We start from the raw sequence: 21,081 nt of genomic DNA, 5'->3' as shown, positions 1-21,081 counted from the left end.
TTCGTCTTCTCTCATTTCCTGTGGTTGCAGCTTTGCATAACACGCAGTAAATCTGATTTTCTCTTTCTTGCCAACTCTTTCCAAGTTTCTTTTGTTCTTTGGGGGCTATAATTATCTTCCACGGGACATCATTAAACTTCTACAATCTCAAAAGGGCTTCCTTTGAATTGTGAAGTGAAAAATGGCAGATGAATTCCCTTCCTGTCTCCCAAAAGCAACATTTATATTCAAAGTAGAAAACAAACAGCCCTGTTCCAGTGAGCACAAGGGAAAACTTAGCCAAAAATAAGATAGTGGGGGAGGCAAAGTTAGAGATCATCTCTATATGGTGTTTACGACAGCCAAATGCAGGGTCTATTAGTGTTTCGTTGCCTTGTCAGACAAAGACAATAGCTTGGAGCATGTAGGAGGAAGAGGAACGAGCAGCACCTTCACATGGGTTGATAAACTAACATGAACTTGGCACTGGGTGGCTGCCAACCATATGCCAGAATTGTTATTTTGTCATCGTTGCTGATGACATTAAAGGAACATAAAAATCAATATATTTTAGCCTTCAACTCTTGACATTTCCCATTCTTATTATCATTACAGGGATAATTGACATTTATGTGGCTCTTTAGGGCTTAGTACTTTGCATAAATTATCTTATTTGTTCCTTAAAACAATCCTCATGAAGTTGGCAGTGCAAATATTATGAACACCATTTTACAAAATAGAAAATTATATTTCAGTGAGGTTTTTAGCATTTTTCCCTCCTGTGGTCCTAAAGCCCCTAAGATCCTGGTCCCACCAGAGGTTAGAGGAGTGGACAGGGATCACGTTTTAATGTCCCTTCCAGCCCTCTGAATCTGAGATGTTCCCAAAAGACAGTTTCTGTTTCTTCTACTACCTTTAGGCACACTTGTTGGACATTACTTCAATATTCAGAGATCAGAATTCTCTATGGCCCTGAGATAAACAAGGCTAAGCAAGATCTGCAAGTCTCTAAGACTTTAATTGTACACTAGAAAGAAGGGAGTCACTATCCAAGTAAAAAGATAAGTGGAACAAAGAAAAGCAGTAAGAGATGGAAGAAAGGAGAGGGTATGTAGAAGAATTGAATAGGGTAAAAGAGGAAAGAGAGATCTCTAGGTTGGATCCTGTTCTCTGTTCTCCCTCCATTCTTTGCTGATCTTATCACCTCCCCTGAGTTCAATGATTATCTGTAGAGATATAGGTTAATGAGGCTCAGATCTATATATCCAACCCTGGTTTATTTCTTGAACTCAGTGCTAGCTATTATCACAAGCTACTTATCAGATATCTCTAACTGGATATCCTCTAGCTATCTGAAACTCACTGTATCTAAAATAGAATTGTTATCTCCTCACTTCCACCCCAAACTCACCTATCTTTCAAAATTCCCTGTTACCATCAAGGGTACTACCATTCACTTTTGTTTCTTCCTCAACTCCTTACTGTCATTCATCTACTATATCTAATCAGTTGCCAAATCTTGTCATTCCCACTTTCTGAACATATGAAGCAGGATTGATCATGCAGTGAATGGTGTGTCTGCCATGGAGTCAGCAAGATGTACTCCATTTGTATTTATATAATGTGGAAAGCCCTCAGCATGGTGGTTTTATGGGAGATATGGACAAAAGCCTTAATGTCTCTTGGCCTCAGTTTCCTCACTGGTAGAAGAAAGGGTTTGAATTCTAAGATCACTTTAGTTCTAAAGGTATGATCGTATGAATTACTTGGGATAGGAAAGCATCACTAAAGAAGGTATCCCCATTGGTGAGATCAGGGGAAAAGTATGAATATATAAATATTCTAAATTGAAAGCAGACATGCATTTCTAATGCAAAAATCTCTGCTCTATCATACTAGATTTTTAAGAATGGAGTGACTGAAATTTTCTTCTCTCCACTGCTCATTATCTATCATAGGAAAATAATTGCCTATACTTTCATTTCTCCATCTAGAAAATGTGAGTCCTTTAACCTGCTTCACAAAGTGCCTTATGAGGATAAATGAGATTTTGACTATAAAGTGTCTTCTGTGTCCACGGAAATCAACACTCTATTATCATCATGTAAGAATATGGGCTTGATGAGAAAGGGTAGCAATTGCAATTGAAACACTTGGATTTCAGACACGATCCATTTATCTGGCCTCAAAAAGCTAAGAGAGGTGGAAATAATTAACATGGCTTCTGTTTCAAATGGGAGGGAGAGGAACTGATTACCCTGCCAGTTTTATTGTCTTGGTCATTTTAAGATGATGGGATACAATGAGGTATTTATTCCTAATTCAGTAAAATGAAAAAAAAAACACACTGCAAAATAAAGTGAAAACTTTGAAGTAATTGAGAAAAAATGATGGGAGCATGGTGCAGAAGTGGAAACAATGTTGGATTTGGGGTCAGGGGCCTAGGTGCAAATCCATAGCTCTGTTGCCAATTATCTGAATAACCTTGGGCAAATCACTGAATTTTTCTGGGCCTCAGTTTCTCCATCTAAAAAATTAGAGTTTTGGACTAGATGGTCTCTGAAGTTCTTTTCAAATTTAAGTTTATGATCTTATGATTTAAGGGAGAAATCTAGAAGGAATACATTAAAGACATGACTACTGGTGGACTTCTTAAGAGTAATAGTCCTATGAGAATCTAGAATTCTTTGCCTGTAGCTATGTGCCACCTTTATCTCCTCTATCACCAGGTTTATCTACCACCAGTCTGGTCTCATGGTCTATTTCAATAGCCTATTTCAATTTGATTGATCTCCCTGCCTCGGGTCTCTCCCCACTCCACTCCATCTTCCACTCAGCTGTCATACTGATTTTCTTAAAGTGTAGTTCTGACCATGTCAGTAGCTTCCTAAACAGGCAAATATAAAATCCTCTGTTTGCCTTTTAAAGCCCCTCATAGATCTGACCCCCTTTAACCTTTCTAATCTTGTTACACATTACTCCCTTCCATCTGCCCACCACTCCTCCACATGCTCCACATTCTTGTGACACTGGCCTCTTGTTCCTAACATATGATGTTCCATCTCGAGACTTTGAGAATTTTCATTTCTCTCCTAGGCCTGGAGCGCTCTCCCTCTTCATCTCTGTCTCTTCCAAGTCTCAGTAAAGTCTCACTTATGTTAGAAATCTTTCCCAGTCTTCTTTAATCTTAGTGCCTTCCTTCTGAGATTGTCTTCAGTTTATCCCACGTGTATCTTGTTTGTACTTGTATTGCTTGCATAGTGTCTTTCCCACTGGGAACAGGAACTTTTAAATTTTCTATGTATCCTCAGTGCTTAGTATGATGGATGACACATAGTAGGCACTTAATAAATGCTTGTTGACTTGTTTAGAGGGAAGGCTTTTGGGTACAGTTTTTATATTTGTTCTGTAAACTTTTAGGTCCCATGATCTAGTATGTTACCAGCTTTCATTATTATTATATTCTTAATTTTCTGGCCTATGGAGACTTAAACATCTGCTGTTGGAAATATTCTAAATATAAAATTCCAAATATAAAGTGTCATATTAAACCACAGTGTCTGATACATAATAAAACTCCTAAAATAATGCTTATGGACTGATGATTGGCTTTGCCTTTGGTTATAACAGTGCTATGTTCCCTGTGTTTATAATACATATTTGACACCATAATATGAAAAGCTAGTAGATGCTTTTAAAAATTTTAGATATCTACATGGCATGGTAAGGTTTACAAACATTTAGATACATTTTCTCATTTTATTTTTAGAGAAATGTATGATTGAGAAAGAAGGTGATCTGGTCATATAGGTAGGTAGAGAGAGAGAGGTAACTTAGAGTCTGAGGAGCTCCATTGGTATCCAGGCACTGTCAAGAGAAATAGAAGAATGTTCTCAGGATATGGGTGAGAAGCAGCCTGGGATGGAGGATGGAGGTCTGACTGCAGAGTTGACATGAGTTTGAGTCTTGCCATTGATTTATACTATAGTCTGTGTGGCCCTGCTCAGGTCATGTATCTTAGTGTTCTCAGGTATTCCAACTTGCAAATCTGGATTGGTAGAGGGAATTTTCTCACTAGAATTCCCTGTAGCTGTGAAATCACAGGTGTTAACTTCCTCCCCCTCCCAATTCTCACATTAACTCTATGAGGTAAACAGTATTACTAATGATTTATGAGATATTGTAATAATATCTTTAATTTAGAAATAATAATATAATAATTTATAAGATGAGAAAAGTCTTCAAGTGACTTGCTCATGGTCCCATGGCTAATAGGTGGCTAGGCAAGAATATGAACCCACATCATTGATATTCTGTTTGATGTGGGTTTTTGTCTTTATGCTCCAATACCAGCAGTATGATAGGATTATATTTTCCTCATGATTTGTGGCTGACACTAGTTTCAGGTTACTGGAAGACTGTCCTACAATGTCCTTTTAAGTTTTAAGTTTTCTTCGATGGAATCCAAGTTGGGAGTTACCAGGAGTAAACTAGTAAGTGATTCATATGCCCTTGCCTCATTGGTTGCTTCTCCACTCCCTGATATACAATGTTAGCTAAATTATGCACCTTCTGATAGAAAAGTATTAGACTCAGGGCACAGATTGAGATAGATTTTTTTGAACATGGCTCATGTGGGTATATGTTTTGCTTGAAAATGAATATTTATTGCAAGAGCTTTGTTTTTTTTTTCTTTTCAAGTGGGATGGTGAATGAGAGAAAAATAGATTCATTTGTTAATTAAAAACTTTAATGTTTAATGTCAGCAAAGTTTACCAGTTAAAGGTTATATTTATTCAGTTTTCATCTTATTTGAGTAGGTATTGGTCTTTCTAAATCTATCTTAACATTTTAGACAGTTCCAAATCATGAATGCTAACTCCTTTAACACTGCTAGATAATGTCACTTGGACTCTACATAAGCTTTCTATAACTCTGTTTCACATTTCCATATGGCCCCTGCCTATTTCTGGGAGCATCCAATAGAACCGATATGCTCTATTGATGTAGAATTCTTGGAAGCCCTGATTTTGCAAAATTGGGTTGGGTGATCCTCTGAATGTTAAAGAAAACCAAATTCAATTACCGGTGTCCTTGATTTCAAAATGGGGCCAAGAGAGAGTAATAAGAGAAGACAACTGATTTTATTAATATAATATAAATTCATTAGTTTGAGAAATAGATGATAGGAGATTCACAGGTAGTTATTTTTACTACTTTGGACCAACTCTAGGAGTCCTTGTCCAATATTCCTCTGTGAAATGCAGCATGGGATTTTTGCCTGGATCAAGTTGTTCCAAGATATCAAAAGGTAATTTTGTCTTATAGTATTTTATGATTTCACCAAACTTGATATAATATATACACCTTTATATGGCACAGTTAGTTTAGCAAAACATTTGACTAAATTGATGATTAGGGTGTATTTGTGAACAGTATGGAAAGATGTGAACTAGATAATACAATTCATTGAATACAGAAATTGTTCGCCAGTGGAAACCATAGAATGAATGAATGAATGAATGAATGAATGAATGAATGAATCAGCATCAGTCGAGAAGGTGGCCAGAAGTAGAGTAAAACAGGACAGATCAGTTGAGTAATGGCCAGGACCTGGAAAAAGATCCAGCAGAGCAGTCTGATAGGTAACAAGGAAAACCAGGAAAGAGCACTGTTGCAATTAGAATGCTGGGTCTCATTGTGTTCAACAGTTTTACCAGTGATGTGTGAATAAAGGCAGAGATGCTTGTGTTCAGTGGATTTACAGATTACGTGAGGTTGTGAGGGATAGTTGATGCATTGAATGACTAGCTTGGATCCAAAGCTGATGGTGGGCTGGAAACTTAATATCTGAAGCTTTTAAGAGGATATTTAATATGGAGAAATGAAAAGTCATGTACTTGGATTTCAAAAGGAATCAATTGCAAATGATAGGGGAGATGTGCCTACAAGCAGTTCGTGACCTGAGAGTACTATGACCTTATTGTACTTAATGATCCCATGTAAATATGTTCATGCCTTCATAAAAACTAATGTAATTTTAAACTTCATTAATAGTTATATTTATCAGAATAAAGAATGTGGCAGTCTCATTGTACTTAGAATGGAGGATGGATTGGAGTGGGAAGAAACTTGAGGCAGGGAGACCAATTAGAAGGCTATTGCAGTAGACCAGGAGAGAGGTGAGTCAAGTGTGAACATGAATATTATTTGAGTGAATGGAAAGAAGGTTATGTTTACAAGAGACGCTGTGAAAATGATAAGCTTTGACCACAGATTAGATGTATCGGGAAAGGACAAATGAGGAAGTAAGGATGATGATGAAGTTGTGAGACTGGGTGGTTGCCTAGATGACAATGATCCTGATAGTACAAGAACATTTGGGAAGAGGGAAAGGTTTTGAAGGAAAAATAATGAGTTCTGTTGTGCACATGTTGAATTTGAGATGCCTATAGGATATCTAGTTTAAGATGGAACTATGGGGTTGAAGCTCAAGAGAGAGATTACAGTTGGAAGTAGGGATCTGGGAACCATCTGGGAACCAATAGAGGTGATAGATGAATCAACAAGAACTAATGAGATCCCCAAGGGATACAGTACAGAGGAAAAATGAGGGAACCCTAGTACAGATCCATTGGTCAGTGAGCATGACTAGGAAAAGATCCAGCAAAAAAGAAAGGTCAGATAGGTACAAGGAAAATCAGGGGAGACCACTGTCACAAAACCCTAGAGAGAAGGGAGTATCCAGGAGTTGAGAGTGATTAAAGGATGAGGACAGAGAAAGGGCTATTAAGGTTTGGCAACGAAGAGATCATTAAAAGTTTAGAGAGAGCAGCTGACAGTTGACAGAACTAGGAGCAACTGATGGAAATTTGCAAGGCAGCAGATTTTAATTAAAGATAACATTGGGGGTGAGGGAGCTTCATAATAAACTATCCAGCAAATCATTTGGGCTCCTTTTTTTTTTATCACTGGAGTTCCTCAAGCACAGCTAGACAACCCATTCCTGGGAGTGTTGTAGAGGGAAGTAATATTTCAACTAGAAAATCTCTAAAGCTTTTTCAAACTACAGAATCACGTGACAACAGATTTTTAGAGGAAATTATTACACTGTTTTTGTTATGCGGAATTTTTTTTTCTCTTTTGCTTTCTGCAAGTCATTACAGTATCTACTTTAGTAAAACATTTAAGTCCTGAGCTATAGTTACCCTTATTAACATTAAAATGCAACTACTGAGCTACTTAAAAGCATCCCCAAAACACCAGTTTCCTAGGAAGCAGTTAGGTGATAATGGTAGATAGAGAACTGGGCCTGGAGTTCTGAGTTCAAACCTTCCCCTCCCAGATGCTTACTAGCTGTGTGACCCTGGACAAGTCACTTAAATTCTGCTTCAGTTTCCTCAGCTGTAGAACTGTAGTAATGGTGTCTACTTCCCAGGGTTGTTCTGAGCATCAAATAAGATAATATTTTTAAAGCTTGTGCCAAGGTACCTGGCACATGGTAGATACTTAATAATTACTTGTCTACCTTCCTTGTCCCAGGACATCTGAAAACCCTAGAGCCATAGTTCTAAGTCCAAAAACTCTACTACTTTTGAGACATCTTTTTTTCTGATGCACATAAGAGATGAAAAAGATACTGAGCGTCTAGTGGATTACAAGCTCAGACTAAGATCTTCATGACCTTAGGCTGAATTTGGAAAAGCCATATCCAGGTCTAGGGTGTCAGTAGTCCTACTGAATGCTTCCTTAATCAGACAACATTTGAAATCTCGTACTGAGTGGTGTTTACCACATTTTAGGAAGCACACAGACATAGTGAAGAATATCCAGAGGCGGGAGACCAGAAGGATTGTAGGACTCCAAACCATTTCATATGATTTTTGTTTCATGGGAAGCTTGATTTAAGAGACCAAAGATATTTAGTCTGAAGAAGAAAATATGGGGAACATAACATTTATCTTCAAGTATTTGAAGGCCTATCTTGTAGAACTGAGATGGCAAGAATGGGTATAAGGTGCAGAGAGACAAAATTATAATGCCATAAATTTAGATCTGGAAGGGCCTTTAGAGGCCATTGAGTCCAATAACCTCATTTAAGAGATGAGGAAACTGAGCCTGATAAAGGTTGAGTGATTTGTGTGTGGTCAGACAGCTAAAAAGTATCAGGCAAAAGTTCTAAACACTCTTCATTAGACCATTCTGCCTGTCCAGGAATGAAAGCATCCTGACAAATAAGGAAGGAAGGAAGGGAGGGAGGGAGGGAAGGAGGGAGGAAGGAAGGAAGAAAGGAAGGAAGGAAGGAAGGGAGGGAGGAAAGAAAGATAGAAGGATGCACAGAATGAAGGATGGAAGGATGCATCGAAGGAAGGACAAAAGAAAGGATGTTTGAAGTACTACCACTACTACTAGTTGAGGAAACTAAGGCAAACAGAGATTGAATGACTTGCCCAGGATCACACAGCTAGGCCAGATTTAAGCCTAGGTCTTCTGGAATCTAGGCCCAGTGCTCCAGGCCTAGTTGCTAGGATATAGCCATACAAAAGCCAGGAATGCCTTTAAGCAAAGAATAGATGACAGGCTGCCATTAAATTTCAGAGTTTTCCTATTTAGTTACAGATTGGACTGTGCAGCCTCTGGTTTTCTTTCCAGCTCAGAAAGTCTGTGATTCTAACGTTCTTACACTCTTAGCCTAACTCTGAGATGGTTGTCGTGATTTGTTGTTTCTTCCTTGTTGATCTCATCCATTGTGATGACAGTTGCACAAAATCTCCCTTGTGTTACTGGTGCACAGGCTCAGTCAGGAAGGCTAATTGTGCCCACATGTAGCTTTGACTGGAGTTTTCTCTCATTGTTCTTCCAAAACTATTAAGAAGAACAAGGTATTCCAGGCTAACCAGTATCCTTAACAATTAAGTTTCATTTGGGGAATTAAGAGATACTGTAATGCAAGCACAGTATCTACTTTCTTGATTTAGAAGGAAATGATAGGAACATTTGCAGTTGATTTTCTTAGGGAAAACATTTTTTCTTGAAAATATTATGTTCTAAAATAAAAATTCATAGAGTCAAAGGCATAGAAGAAAGGCTAGCCTTAACAAAGTTATGAAATAGGAACATTATATCTTTCTCTTGTGTCTTCAGCCTCCTTTCCCCCTCTCTTCCCCATGAAGTCTTCTCACCATTTCTGTCTGGGGCACAGTGCTTACTATGCATCCTCTGCTTACTATGAAATCCTGCTTTTATGAAAACATATGAAGCTTATGTACATGGTGGTAACACTTTACACAAATATTTGCATTAACTAGGAATTAGTACTGTAAGTTAAAGGACACTGATGTGAAATTTTAGGCATTATCAGGTAAGATAGATATTTTGAGGGTAGCTTTGAAAATTTTAACGTTTGGTGGTTTCCTGATTGCTAAGTTTAGCTGTAATTGGAAAGGACCTTCCAAGATCACATACTGAGTTTCTGTCCCCTGCCCTCAGACAACACTCATCCCAGGATGATGAGAATCAATCAGTAAATATATATATTGTATGCCTACTGTGTGCCCAGCATTATTCCTGTTTTTATGAGCTTCCTAGAGAGAGGCATTACATAATCTCTGTTTTGAAGAGATTTCAGTGGTCATAAATTTTGTTAATCCCTTTTGTCAAAATATTAAATTATTCAAAAGATTCAATATTTCATCAATGTGATTGACTGATGAATACTAGACAGGTGTCACATTGGATAGGGCACTAGGCTTGGAGTCAGGAAGATGTAAATTCAGGTGTGGGCTTAGAAAGGATTTGTGATCAAACAAGAGATAGAGAACATTATGAAATGCAAAATGGATAATATTGATAACATTAAATTAAAAAGGCTTAGCATCAACAAATCCAGTGCAACCAAGATTAGAAGGGAAGCAGAAAAAGGGAAAACATTTTTTCCAGCCAGGTTCTCTGATAAAGGACTCATTTCTAAAACACATAGAGAACTGAGTCAAATTTATAAGAATACAAGTCATTCCCCGATTGATAAGTGGTCAAAGGAAATGAATAGGTAACTTTCAGATCAAGAAATTAAAATTATTTATAGTCATATGAACAAATGCTCTACATCACTATTGACTAGAGAAATATGAATTAAGACAACTTTGAGGCACCACTTCCCCCCATCAGATTGGCTAATATGACAAAAAAGGAAAATGATAAATGTTGGAGAAGATGTGGGAAAATTGGAACATGCATACATCTTTGGTGGGGTTGTGAACTTATCCACCCATTCTGGAGAGCAATTTGGAATGAAGCCCAAAGAGCTATAAAACTGTGTATACCCTTTGATCTAGCAATAGATGTGTATTCCAGAGACATCATAAAAGAAGGAAAAGGACTGACATGTACAAAAAATATTTATAGCAACTTTTTGCGGTAGCAAATGATTGGAAATTGAGGGATGCTTATCAATTGGGGAACATCTGAAAAAGTCGCAGTATATGAATACTGTTGTGCTGTAAGAAATGATGAGCAGGTGGATTTCAGAAAAACCTGGACAGATTTACATGAACTGATGCTGATGAAGTGAGCAGAACCGGGACAACATTCACAGTAACAGTGATGTTGTGTGGTGATCAGCTGTAGACTCATCTCTTTTCAGCAATGCAGTGATCTAAGACAACTCCAAAAGACTCATGATGGAAGAATGAACAGTAGAGTCTGTATGTAGATTGAAGCCAACTATTTTCTCTCTTGTGGGTTTTCCCTTTTGTTCTGATTTTTCTTTTACAACATGACTAATGTGGAAATACATTTAATATGAATGTATATGCATAGGCTATATCAGATTGCATGCTGTCTTGGGGATGGGGAGAAGGGAAGGAAGGAGAAAAAAATTTAGAACCCCAAATCTTGTAAAAGTGAAGATTGAAAACTATCTTTGCAAGTAATTGGAAAAAATAAAATACCGTTAAGTGGGAAAAAAAAGACTTTAAGAGAAAAAAACACCGCACTGCCTTAAAAAACCCCCCAAACCAAATGTGGCCTTAGACTCTTACTAGCTGCATGACCCAGGACAAGTAACGTAATCTCTGTTTGTCTCAAGTTCGCCATTGTTAAATGGGGACAGCAACAGTGCCTATCTCAAAGGGCTGCTATGAGGATCAAACGAGATAATATTTGTAAAGATCCTAACTCAGTGGCTGGTACATTGTGGTGCTTTATAAGTGTTTCTCCCCCCAACTTCCCTTTCCCCTTTATATGATGGCTCATTGAGGGAGTTAATGTTTAGCTTGGAGAAGACTCAGGAGGCATGTGATAGCTGTCTTCAAGTGTTTGAATGGGTTGTCAAGCTGAGGAAGGATTAATTTTTGTTGTTGTTTTTTGTTTTTTTTCTTTTCATTTTTTTTTCTGTGGCCTTAGTGGTTAGAACCAAAGTAAAGGGTGGAAAGTACCGAGTCCAGTTTAGATTTGATTTCAGGAAAGACTTCCTAATACCTTGAAGGTGGAATGGGCTGCTTCAAGAAATGCTTGGTTCTTCCTCCTTGGAAGTCTTCAAGCAGAGTCTAGACACCCATTTGTCAGGTTTGTTATAAGGGGTATGCGCTATATGGAATGGAGGAGATAGTCTCTGAGGTCTTTTTCCACTCTTCAAATCAGTGATTCTCTGTGATAATTGTTTTTCTTTGTAGAACAAACAAAAGGCCATGAAGATGATGAAATGGAAAAGCTTTACAAGTCTCTGGAACAAGCCAGTTTATCTCCCATTGGAGATCGACGGCCTTCAACCAAAAAGGAGCTGAGGAAGTCATTTGTGAAGCGGAGCAAAAACCCATCCATCAATGAGAAACTCCACAAAATCCGGACTTTGAATAGCACATTAAAGGTAAAGCCTCTGGCATTAAGATGAGCTGGCCGGATGTTTAGCTCTGGGGGAAATCCCTCTAGTCGTGTGGGAGCTCAAACTGAAATCTTCACAATCCTGAGTGTTTTGTGAGATCTTGTGTGAAGGCATAAGTGTGCAGTGAATAGAGTTCTGGACTTGAATTCAGGAAGAACTGATTTTAAATCCTCTCTTTTGCCCTTATTAGCTCTGTGATCCTGGGAAATTTATTTAACCTCTTTCAACTTTAGTTTCCTTATCTGTAAAATGGGGATGATAATAGCACCTATGGGGTTATTTTGAAGACCAAATGAGCTAACATGTAAGATATATTTGCAGATGTGAGGGAGACAAAAATACTATATATAGTAAATGTTTAAATTATGCATACAATTATGTTTGTATAAGTTTTATACATGTATATGTAATATATGTTTATATCATAGAGAGGTACAATGACTCCTCCTTAATAATTGCTTTACATAGTCATTTTGATAGAAAAGTCCCAATATATGCCATTAGTTCCTCTTATTCACTTGTTCTGGGAAGCATTTTTGCTGTTTAGTCATATCCAACTCTTTGTGACCCTGTGGCTGTTTTCTTGGCAAAGATACTGGAGTGATCTGCCATTTCCTTCTCCAGTTGATTAAGGTAAACAGGCTAAGTGACTTGCCCAGGATCTGAGTGTCTAAGGCTGGATTTGAACGCAGATCTTCTTGACTCCATTCCCAAGGTTCTATCCACTGAGTCACCTAGCTGTGTCCTATGTAGTAAGAATAACGGGTAAACTAGAGATTAGCAGCATGGTGTAGTGGACAAAGACATGCCTCTGACACATACTGCCTGGGTCCCCTTGTAACAGTCATTGAGCTTCCCTGAGATTTAGGTAAACTCACTACAATTCTGAGTTGCAGAGAAGATTCAGATCTATATTGGTATGGGAAATTCCTCACTGGAGTTCCTTATACCAATGAAATTACAGATCTAGTTGAAAAAAAAAAAACAACAAAGCCAAGCAAAAATAAATGGGATAGAATCTGTGGGATGCTGAATGCTGTACTAAAGGATGTCATTTTAATTACTGCACATGTCATTAAAACTTCTAGAGGTGTGAGTATAGGTATATATCGTCTATGTTCTGACCAAGGTCAGATTGGTATCTCTTCTTTTAAGTAATTTGCAAAGTCAGTGGCTTCCAACTGAAGTTGCTTAAAGTTGGGGATTTGAATGAAAGCAGGATAGTGAAACGTGTACATATGTGATCATGGAGAAGCAGATGTTTTCATGACGTGCTAACAATGCACAGGATGTACTGAGTTATTTTGGGTCCTCCTGTAACTAAAACGGTTCTTAATAGCAATGACATCCTGCTTCCACATTGGCATAATACCATGGACAGGAATTTTAGAGACTTTGGAAAACACTCCCTGGAGTGAGAGAAAACATTTCAATTCTGGAAAGCTTTGATAGATCAGCTTGTTTATTTCTATTTTTCAATCTGTTTTAGTGTCATGCATCATGAGTGGGCTACCAGGAAGCATTGTAGCAGTGCAATGATGTGAAACAGCAGAGTGAGGGGCTCAGTGGATATTAAACAGGCTTGCCATGTTGGTCAACAAAAGATGAAATCATCCTAAGACATCTATTTAGAATTCTTTCTCTTTGTAGTGAGAGTAGGAGAGAAGAGTTTGGGAAGGTATTATAAAGAATAGGGGTTTGATATTAACTTTCTCTAAAATGAGGAGGTGGCTCACTCCTTGCTAAACCAGGCCCTGGATTATTCCCACCATCTGCTTCCCCTGTTTTACGGACTTAGAGAAAGTCACACAATCATGTCAAGTGCACTGTAAATTTCTGTTTCCCAACCTCAGCTGGATGCTCACTACAGCAGGACAATCTTTTTATTCCTTCCCAATTGATCCCCTATCTCACTTTCCAAAGAAGTTATTCCAAACCTTCCCTTTATCTCCAAGCCTTCTACACCAGTTCTTCTTCCTCTCTCTCACATAAAATCTTATTTCTTATTTTACTGAGACAATTAAGGTCATTTATCATGAACTATTTTCCCCCTTTTGTCACCTAAAACCCCTTGACTTTATAACTTACTTTGTTCTCATTTATTTAAGTCTTCAGGAATTAAACGGCATTTCTTCTTCCCCGGGCCAATCCTTTGACACATGTCCTGGCTCTCATCCCCTTCAGTCTTCTCCAGCATATTCTTTACTCCTACAAAATATTCCTTCTCATTGTTGTCTTTCCCTATCTCCTAGTTCCTTCCTTACTGCCCTCATATATACTCTAGTGTCCCCTATCCTGTAAAGAAATACCCCAAACCTTCACTGGATCTTACCATTTTCTCAAGTTATCATTTCATATATCTCTCCTCTTATCTGCCAAATTCCTAGAAAGAAATATCTATACTCATTGATTCCACTTCCTTTTCTCTTACTCTTCAACCCTTTTGGTTTCTGAACTTATAACAACTGAAACTGCTCAGTCCAAAATTAACAATGATCTCTTAATTGCCAAATCTAATAGCCTTTCCTCAATTCTTATCCTTCCTGACTTCTTTGCTGCATTTGACACTCTACTACTGGATATTGTCTCCTCTGTGGGTTTTCATGGCATAATTTTCTCTTCTTCCTCCTACCTGTGTAATCATTCCTTTGTTGACTTGTCATCCATCTCGTGCCCTTCCCAAGGTCAAATTTAAAACTTAGATCCTGGAAACACCATTTAGTTTAATTCAATGAATATTTGTTGGGAAATATTATGGTATAATGGTCTTTCCATTTCTGAATCTGGAGCTGGGTTACTCAAAAGTTCAAACCTGTGTAAGTTGCACCACATGCTACTCTTATGAACTTGGGCTATTCAGATAACAAATCCTATCAGGTACTATGATATGTGCTGTAGGAAAAAAAAGACAACAAGGAATCAATCCGTGATCTTAAAAATTTCCTATTCCAATATGGGAGAGAACATGCATATGTATAGATGCATATGTATAGATATATACGAAATGTGTATAAAAAACAGATATAACATAATCTTGGTTAAGGAGGGTACTCACATCTGGGCCCCAGTATCTTATTCTGTAAAATGAGGGAGGTGGCAATAAAAATCTCTAAGATCCCTTCTCATTCCAAATCCTCTAATCCTGTTGTACCCATGGCTGCAGGGAAGTTATAAAGATGCATGAAAGAGCCTACATGCTAGAACATGGAAGCTAACTAGAACTCCCCAACATTTTTCTAAAAAATCTAACATAAGTACATAGGAGGGGCAAGTAGTGTTTCTCTTAAAAAGTAAGTCTTCCAGGTCTCTCCAGCTATATTTATCCTTTCTGTATATGACTTAGAATCATAGATTTAGAATTGGAAGGGAACTGAGAGGTCATCATCTTGTCCTGAGATTAAATAAAGGGATAGTGTTCAATTACTTGCTTAATATCACTTAGGCAGTAAATGAAAGATTAAATATTCGAGCGTAGTGTTTCTGACTTTAAATCAAATACTTTATCCCCGGCATAATCTCCTGCCCAAATTTAGTTGACCTTCCTATTGTTGCTTTAATTTTTCAACTGTACTCTTTCCCTTTTGTGGTTTCTAGATGAACTGTGATTCTTAACTTCAGTTCATCAACTTGCCTCCCCATTTCTCATTCAAAAAATGTTGAATAATAATAGCTCACATTTAGGTGGCACAGTGGATAGAGCACTGGAGACCTGAGTCCTGGATAAGTCACTTAACCTCTGTCTGCCTCAGTTTCCTCATATGTAAAATAGGCATCTACTTCCCAAGGTTGTTGTGAAGACAAAATGAGATAATTTTTGCAAGTGCTTTTGAAACTTATACTGCACTATATAAATGCTAGCTATTATCATTGTTATGGGCAGCTAGGTGGCTCAGTGGATAGAATAACAGGGCTGGCATCAGGAAGACTCATATTCTTGAGTTCAAATCAGGCCTCAGATGTGTAACCCTGGACAAGTCACTTAACGGGGTTTGTCTTAGTTTCCTCATTTATAAAATGAACTGGAGGAGGAAATGGCAAACTACTTGAAGATCTTTGCCTAGAAAATCCCAACATAGGGTCATGGACAATTGGACATGACTGAGCAACAATAAAAAACTCAGTTTATTAAGCGACAAGGGAGATCTAGTCCCTATTTTCCTATAACTTCTAATGATGTGGGGAACAAGGGGGAGTTTTATGACACCTAAATACAACTAAAAATGATATAGAATAGAAACTGTGAGGTTAAAGGGATGGTATTCCTGATTGGGGGAATAAGGAATTTATTGCCTTGTGAAGGGATTACAGAGTGAGTTGTAGTATTTCAGTAAGTGCAGTTGGGAACAGAGCATGCCTGAGGAGAGAGTGAGTGTTGATAGCACTGTTAGAAACTCAGTTGAAAGCTCATGTTTTTCTGACAGAGGGTCAATAGCATCATTTTGGAAAGTTTGGTTGTTTATGTTAGCAGATGGGAGGTCTAACACATATTTTGTATTATTTTGGTTCATAATGGGATGATCACTATGTATTAGGTATACCTAAATGATTCCTGGCAAAAGGCAATTATTCAATCCATATTAAAAAAGACTTGCTGATGTTCTTTGCATAATACATGAACTTTTTGAGGTCAATTAAACTTCAGTAAATGGATGGAATTTTTTTTATCTCTAGAGGTTAATGCAGGGATCATACATTAAAGAATTTAATAATTATAGGGTATGTAATTTTTTCTTGGCCATTACTGGCCATTTATATTCACATATAAATTTATAATTTCTTCTTCTCATCCCACAGCATGAAAATACCTTTCCCTAGCTTCTCCTCCTTTATTCCTATCCCAGATGAAGGAGGTAGCCTTTCTCTTGAACCAACATGAACCCTTGATCCTGACTCCTCTTGTTTTCTCCAGCATATTGCCCCACTATCACTTTTACTCTTTCCAATCCTCAATCTCCTATTGTCTACTAGCTGCTTCTTTGCTGCCTACAATGTCACGTCTACTTTGTCCTAAAAAAAGACAAAAACCCCTTACTTGAATCAAAACTGCTAGTTGTAATTCTGTAATTCTATTTTCTTCACTGTTGAAGCTCACTTTACTCATGAATTATTTCTTCCATTGGAAGTACTTCCCACTCCTGAGGCCTCATATTCTAATTGGCTGATTCCTCCCAGAACCACCAATTTAAGGAGGAGGTCCAGAGCAAAGATGTCTTCATCCCTCCCCAGGTTGTACCGCAACTTCATCTCCTCAAGACTTTCTTTGTGTCTGGTACATTCTCTCTCCTTGCTTTTATATGTTGTTTTCACACATTGTTGAACATAAACTCCTTGAAGGTCAGAACTATCTGCTTCTGTTTGTATTCTGATTGTTTAGCAGAGTGCTTCGCACACAGTAAGCAGTTAATAAATGCTTATTGATTGACTGACTGTTGGACTTTACTCTCTTTATCAGCTAACTTCCTTGAGAAAGTCTTCCATAGTAGGGTAGGTGCCCTGCACTTCCTCTTTATGATTTTGGTCAGATTATCAGCTGTCATAGATTCAATTCTCATTCTATGCAGATGATTCATATATACACACACACACATATGCAAGTACACACATACATATACATACATACATATATGTACACACATACACACACATATATACACACATATATGTATATATGTCTAACTTTAGTCTTTCTCTTTATAGCACCAACATGATATTCACAGTGCCTATGGAAGCCATAAATATGCTGACATGATTCTGAATTGCAAAGTATAACAGACTCTCCACATAGAAGGCAGAAGAAAAACATTTATTCAGACACCAGAAAGCCAAGTCCCAACACCAGAAAGCCAGATCCATTATAGTAACCAAGAAATCTAAACACAATAACAACGCAGAGAGCAACACCATCTCCAAACCTTCCCTCTGTTAGACTTCCCACAAACCAGCTCCCTTAAAGAAATCACAGACAAGCTCTCCCACTCAGGCTAATTGCTTCCTTTTCCGGCTCTGACTGCTCTCTGACCAGCTTCCTCTCAGCTCTACTCTAGCTTCCTGTTCTACCCTTCCTGTTCTATGTGACTTGACTTACGTGACTCAGGTGTCCATGTGACTTAAGTAGGTCACATGGACCTATTAATAGATGGGAAAGATCTTCCCATTAAGAAGCAAAATTCCATTAACAATAAGCAGAAATACATTATCAGTACACTCTTGAGCTCCAGGCAATTCAGTTGCCTTTTGCACATCTTGAACTAGATATCCTATAGGTATCTCAAACTCAACATGTTTAAAAACAGAATTCATTATCTTTCACCTCAACATCCCTCCTTACCTCTGAACTTATTTATTGCTGTTGAGGGCATCCCTATCCTTTGGGTTACTCCCACAGCCTTGATGTCATCCCTGAAGCCTCATTCTCACACCACATATCCAACTTGTTGCCAAATCTTGTCATTTCTACGTTTCTAACATCTCTAGTTTGTGTTTCCTTATCTTAAGTAGTTCCCACCATCCTTCAGTCCTCATCACCTCACACTTGATATATTGAAATAGCCTCCTGGTTTGACTCCCTGCCTTCATTCTTTCCCCGCTCCATCCTATCCTCCAGTCAGCTGCCAAAGGGATTTTCCTATTTCATGATACCCCATTTCTACCCCAACCCTCTCAATAAACTCAAGTGATTCCCTATCATCTTCAAGACCAAATAGAAAGTCTTCTCTTTGGCATTTAAAGCCCTTCATAGTTCAGCACCTTCCTACTTCTGGAGTCCTACATTTTAGTTCCTTCCACAAATTCTATTTCTCTTCATTTCCACTAACCTGCTTACTATTCTTTACATAAAGTACTCATCTCTTTTTTTTTAATTTTTAAAAACTTTTTAAACTTTACTAAAACAAATACGCAGTAAGAGAAAGAAGCATAAACTTAAATATTAAAACTTAAATACAAAATAAGAAAAGAAAAAAGTGTCACCATATGCACAGCAGAACATGAGAGGATTCAAAATACACAACAACACATTTCCATTTCAAGGAAGCCTGTATAAGAAATACTAACACATTGGGTTGGAGTTTATTGTGTTCGTCTTTTCTTTGCTTCCTTGTAAGTTTTCTTTTGTTCTGTGCTGTGTATTCCATCTCCTTTCTGCGTGTGTTTGCTTTGTCTGTGTTCCAAAGCTGTCCCTCTTCACCTTTACCTCTTTAATTTCCCTGACTCCGTTCAAAACTCAGCTCAAATCTCAGTTCCTGAATGAAGCTTTTCCCAGGTTCCCCAGATGTTAACACCTTGTCTTCTGAGATTACCTTCCAGCTACTCTGTATATGTCTTCTCTGTATAAGAGTTCTCTTCCAATTCAAAGTGAATTTTTTGAGGGCAAGACCATTTTTGCTTTTCCCTTTTATTCTTAGCACTTGGTACAGTGCTTGGCACGTGGTGAGCACTTAATAAATGCTAACTGACTGATAAAAGAGTAATTTTTTTCAAAGGACTAATCTTGGCTCTTTGGATTGCATGGATATATGACTCCATTTTTTTATTTTTATTTTTCCTCCTTTGCCAGTGTAAAGAACATGACTTAGCCATGATTAACCAGCTGTTGGAGGATCCAAAGCTGACGGCGAAGAAGTACAGAGAATGGAAGAACACAAACAGCTTGTTGGTTCAGGAGATCTATCAACAACAGTGCGACAAGACCATGGCTGAAGGACCCTACCTGGAGTCTGAGGGGCAGCCTTCCTTAACTGATGTCTAAAGTTCTGTTTGAGATCAAGCCAGAACTCTCCCTACCTTATTTTATCCTCAGCAACCCTTTAAGCTGCTACAAAGTCTTACATTTTTCCTTAAAAGGAGATCTAAAAACTATTTCCCGGAACCCAGATCTGGCCTGATAAGGCGACTTCACTCGAAGTAAAATAGTTAATGCATGAATCCCTGGTTGAAATGACTGTCCATTTGATGAATCAGTCAATTTAATTGAGGTATATATGAGCGAAGGCCTTCTATATACAAGGTGCTATAAGGAAGTGGGGAGGGAGGACAGGAGATTCATATAATATGATCTGCTTTCAAGGAACGTACAACAACAATCTGTGGAATAGAGAAGGTGTTTACTCACAAGTGATTTTGATAATTCACTGATTCAGTCCCTTGGTGACAGGAAGAGAATGTAAAAAAGAATATATACGGTCTAGCTTGTTGGGATGCTGTCTTTCCCATGTCACTTTTAGATGGGAGGAATACAGTATAAATGCTTTTTTTGTTCCTGTTTAATTCAGAATCTTGTCTTTGGGGTTGCAGATCACCAATCTCATTTCCATATCCACTTAAAGGGAATACATTGGCATTTAAAAAAAAGAAAGACTCAGAAGAGAGCTATTCCATGGAAGCTATGTTCTATCATTTGTGGACTCAGAGGACTACTTGACATTTTCCAATTTCACACTGGTTGGGGGAATTCTACGGCACGTGGAGAGATGTTGCTTGTGCCGCTTGGGGACATCTATTTTCTGACTTTTTTCATCAACTACAGGACTTAACCATGCGTTGGGAAAGGTGTGTCTGCTGCCTGTAGACTTGACTCTGGTACAACCACCGGATTTGGATTTGTGTCCAGGTGCCCTAAGATCCACACAGCAAGGATATTTTTGGCATCTGAAGGTTTTCAATTTCTTTATTCAAAGGAATGAAAAAAAAATTTGAGCTAATTCATAGTTTGTTTTATTTTTGTAAGGTTATCTGTCACTTTATGGCCTATGTGAATATATAGCTATGTACATATAAATATGTATATGTTTGTTATTTAAGTCTATTTATAGAAGTCCAGATTTACTAATGTTAATAAGATCATGCTATTTTTCCCTTATTGAATTGCCTACATGTTCAAAGTAGATATGCTTTTAATTTTAGAAAAAATGGGGGTATATTATTGAGTTGTTTCATTCTGCTGCATCAACTGTGAAGTTGGAAGTATTTTCAGGAAACTTGTAGGATATGTATGGGAACATGCCAGATATGTTGTTTGGTCTCTCCATCTTCCATTGGAGCAGTATAGTATATTGGAAAGCACACTGAACCAGCAATCATAAGATCTGGATTAAGGATATGGCTCTTTTATTAGCCATGGAATCTTGGCCAAGTCACTTGTCTTCCCTGAGCCTCAGTTTTCCTATCTATAGAATGGATCTAATAATAGTGGACTAGACAATCTCTAAAGTCCCTTCCAGCTT

The 21,081-nt window shown here is 37.9% G+C and overlaps 1 protein-coding gene across 5 annotated transcripts in view; it reads left to right on the top strand.

The window, feature by feature from the left end:
* IPCEF1 (interaction protein for cytohesin exchange factors 1) overlaps positions 1-20,559 on the top strand; it is a 207,826-nt gene extending 187,267 nt beyond the window's left edge. For 4 of the 5 annotated variants that reach the window (XM_072643746.1, XM_072643745.1, XM_072643747.1 and 1 more), the window contains 3 exons: positions 5,213-5,290; positions 11,652-11,845; positions 19,416-20,559. In XM_072643746.1, the coding sequence (XP_072499847.1) occupies positions 5,213-5,290; positions 11,652-11,845; positions 19,416-19,607 (464 nt within the window). In that variant the 3' untranslated portion in view covers positions 19,608-20,559. The remainder of the gene's footprint in view (positions 1-5,212; positions 5,291-11,651; positions 11,846-19,415) is intronic. The other variant, XM_072643749.1, reaches the window with a different exon arrangement.
* The last annotated feature ends 522 nt before the right edge of the window (positions 20,560-21,081 follow it).

Source organism: Notamacropus eugenii, chromosome 2 (assembly GCF_028372415.1).
Source record: "Notamacropus eugenii isolate mMacEug1 chromosome 2, mMacEug1.pri_v2, whole genome shotgun sequence".
Classification (NCBI taxonomy): Eukaryota; Metazoa; Chordata; class Mammalia; order Diprotodontia; family Macropodidae; genus Notamacropus; species Notamacropus eugenii.
Note: the sequence above shows the minus strand (reverse complement) of the source record. Positions and strands in the feature narration are given on the sequence as shown.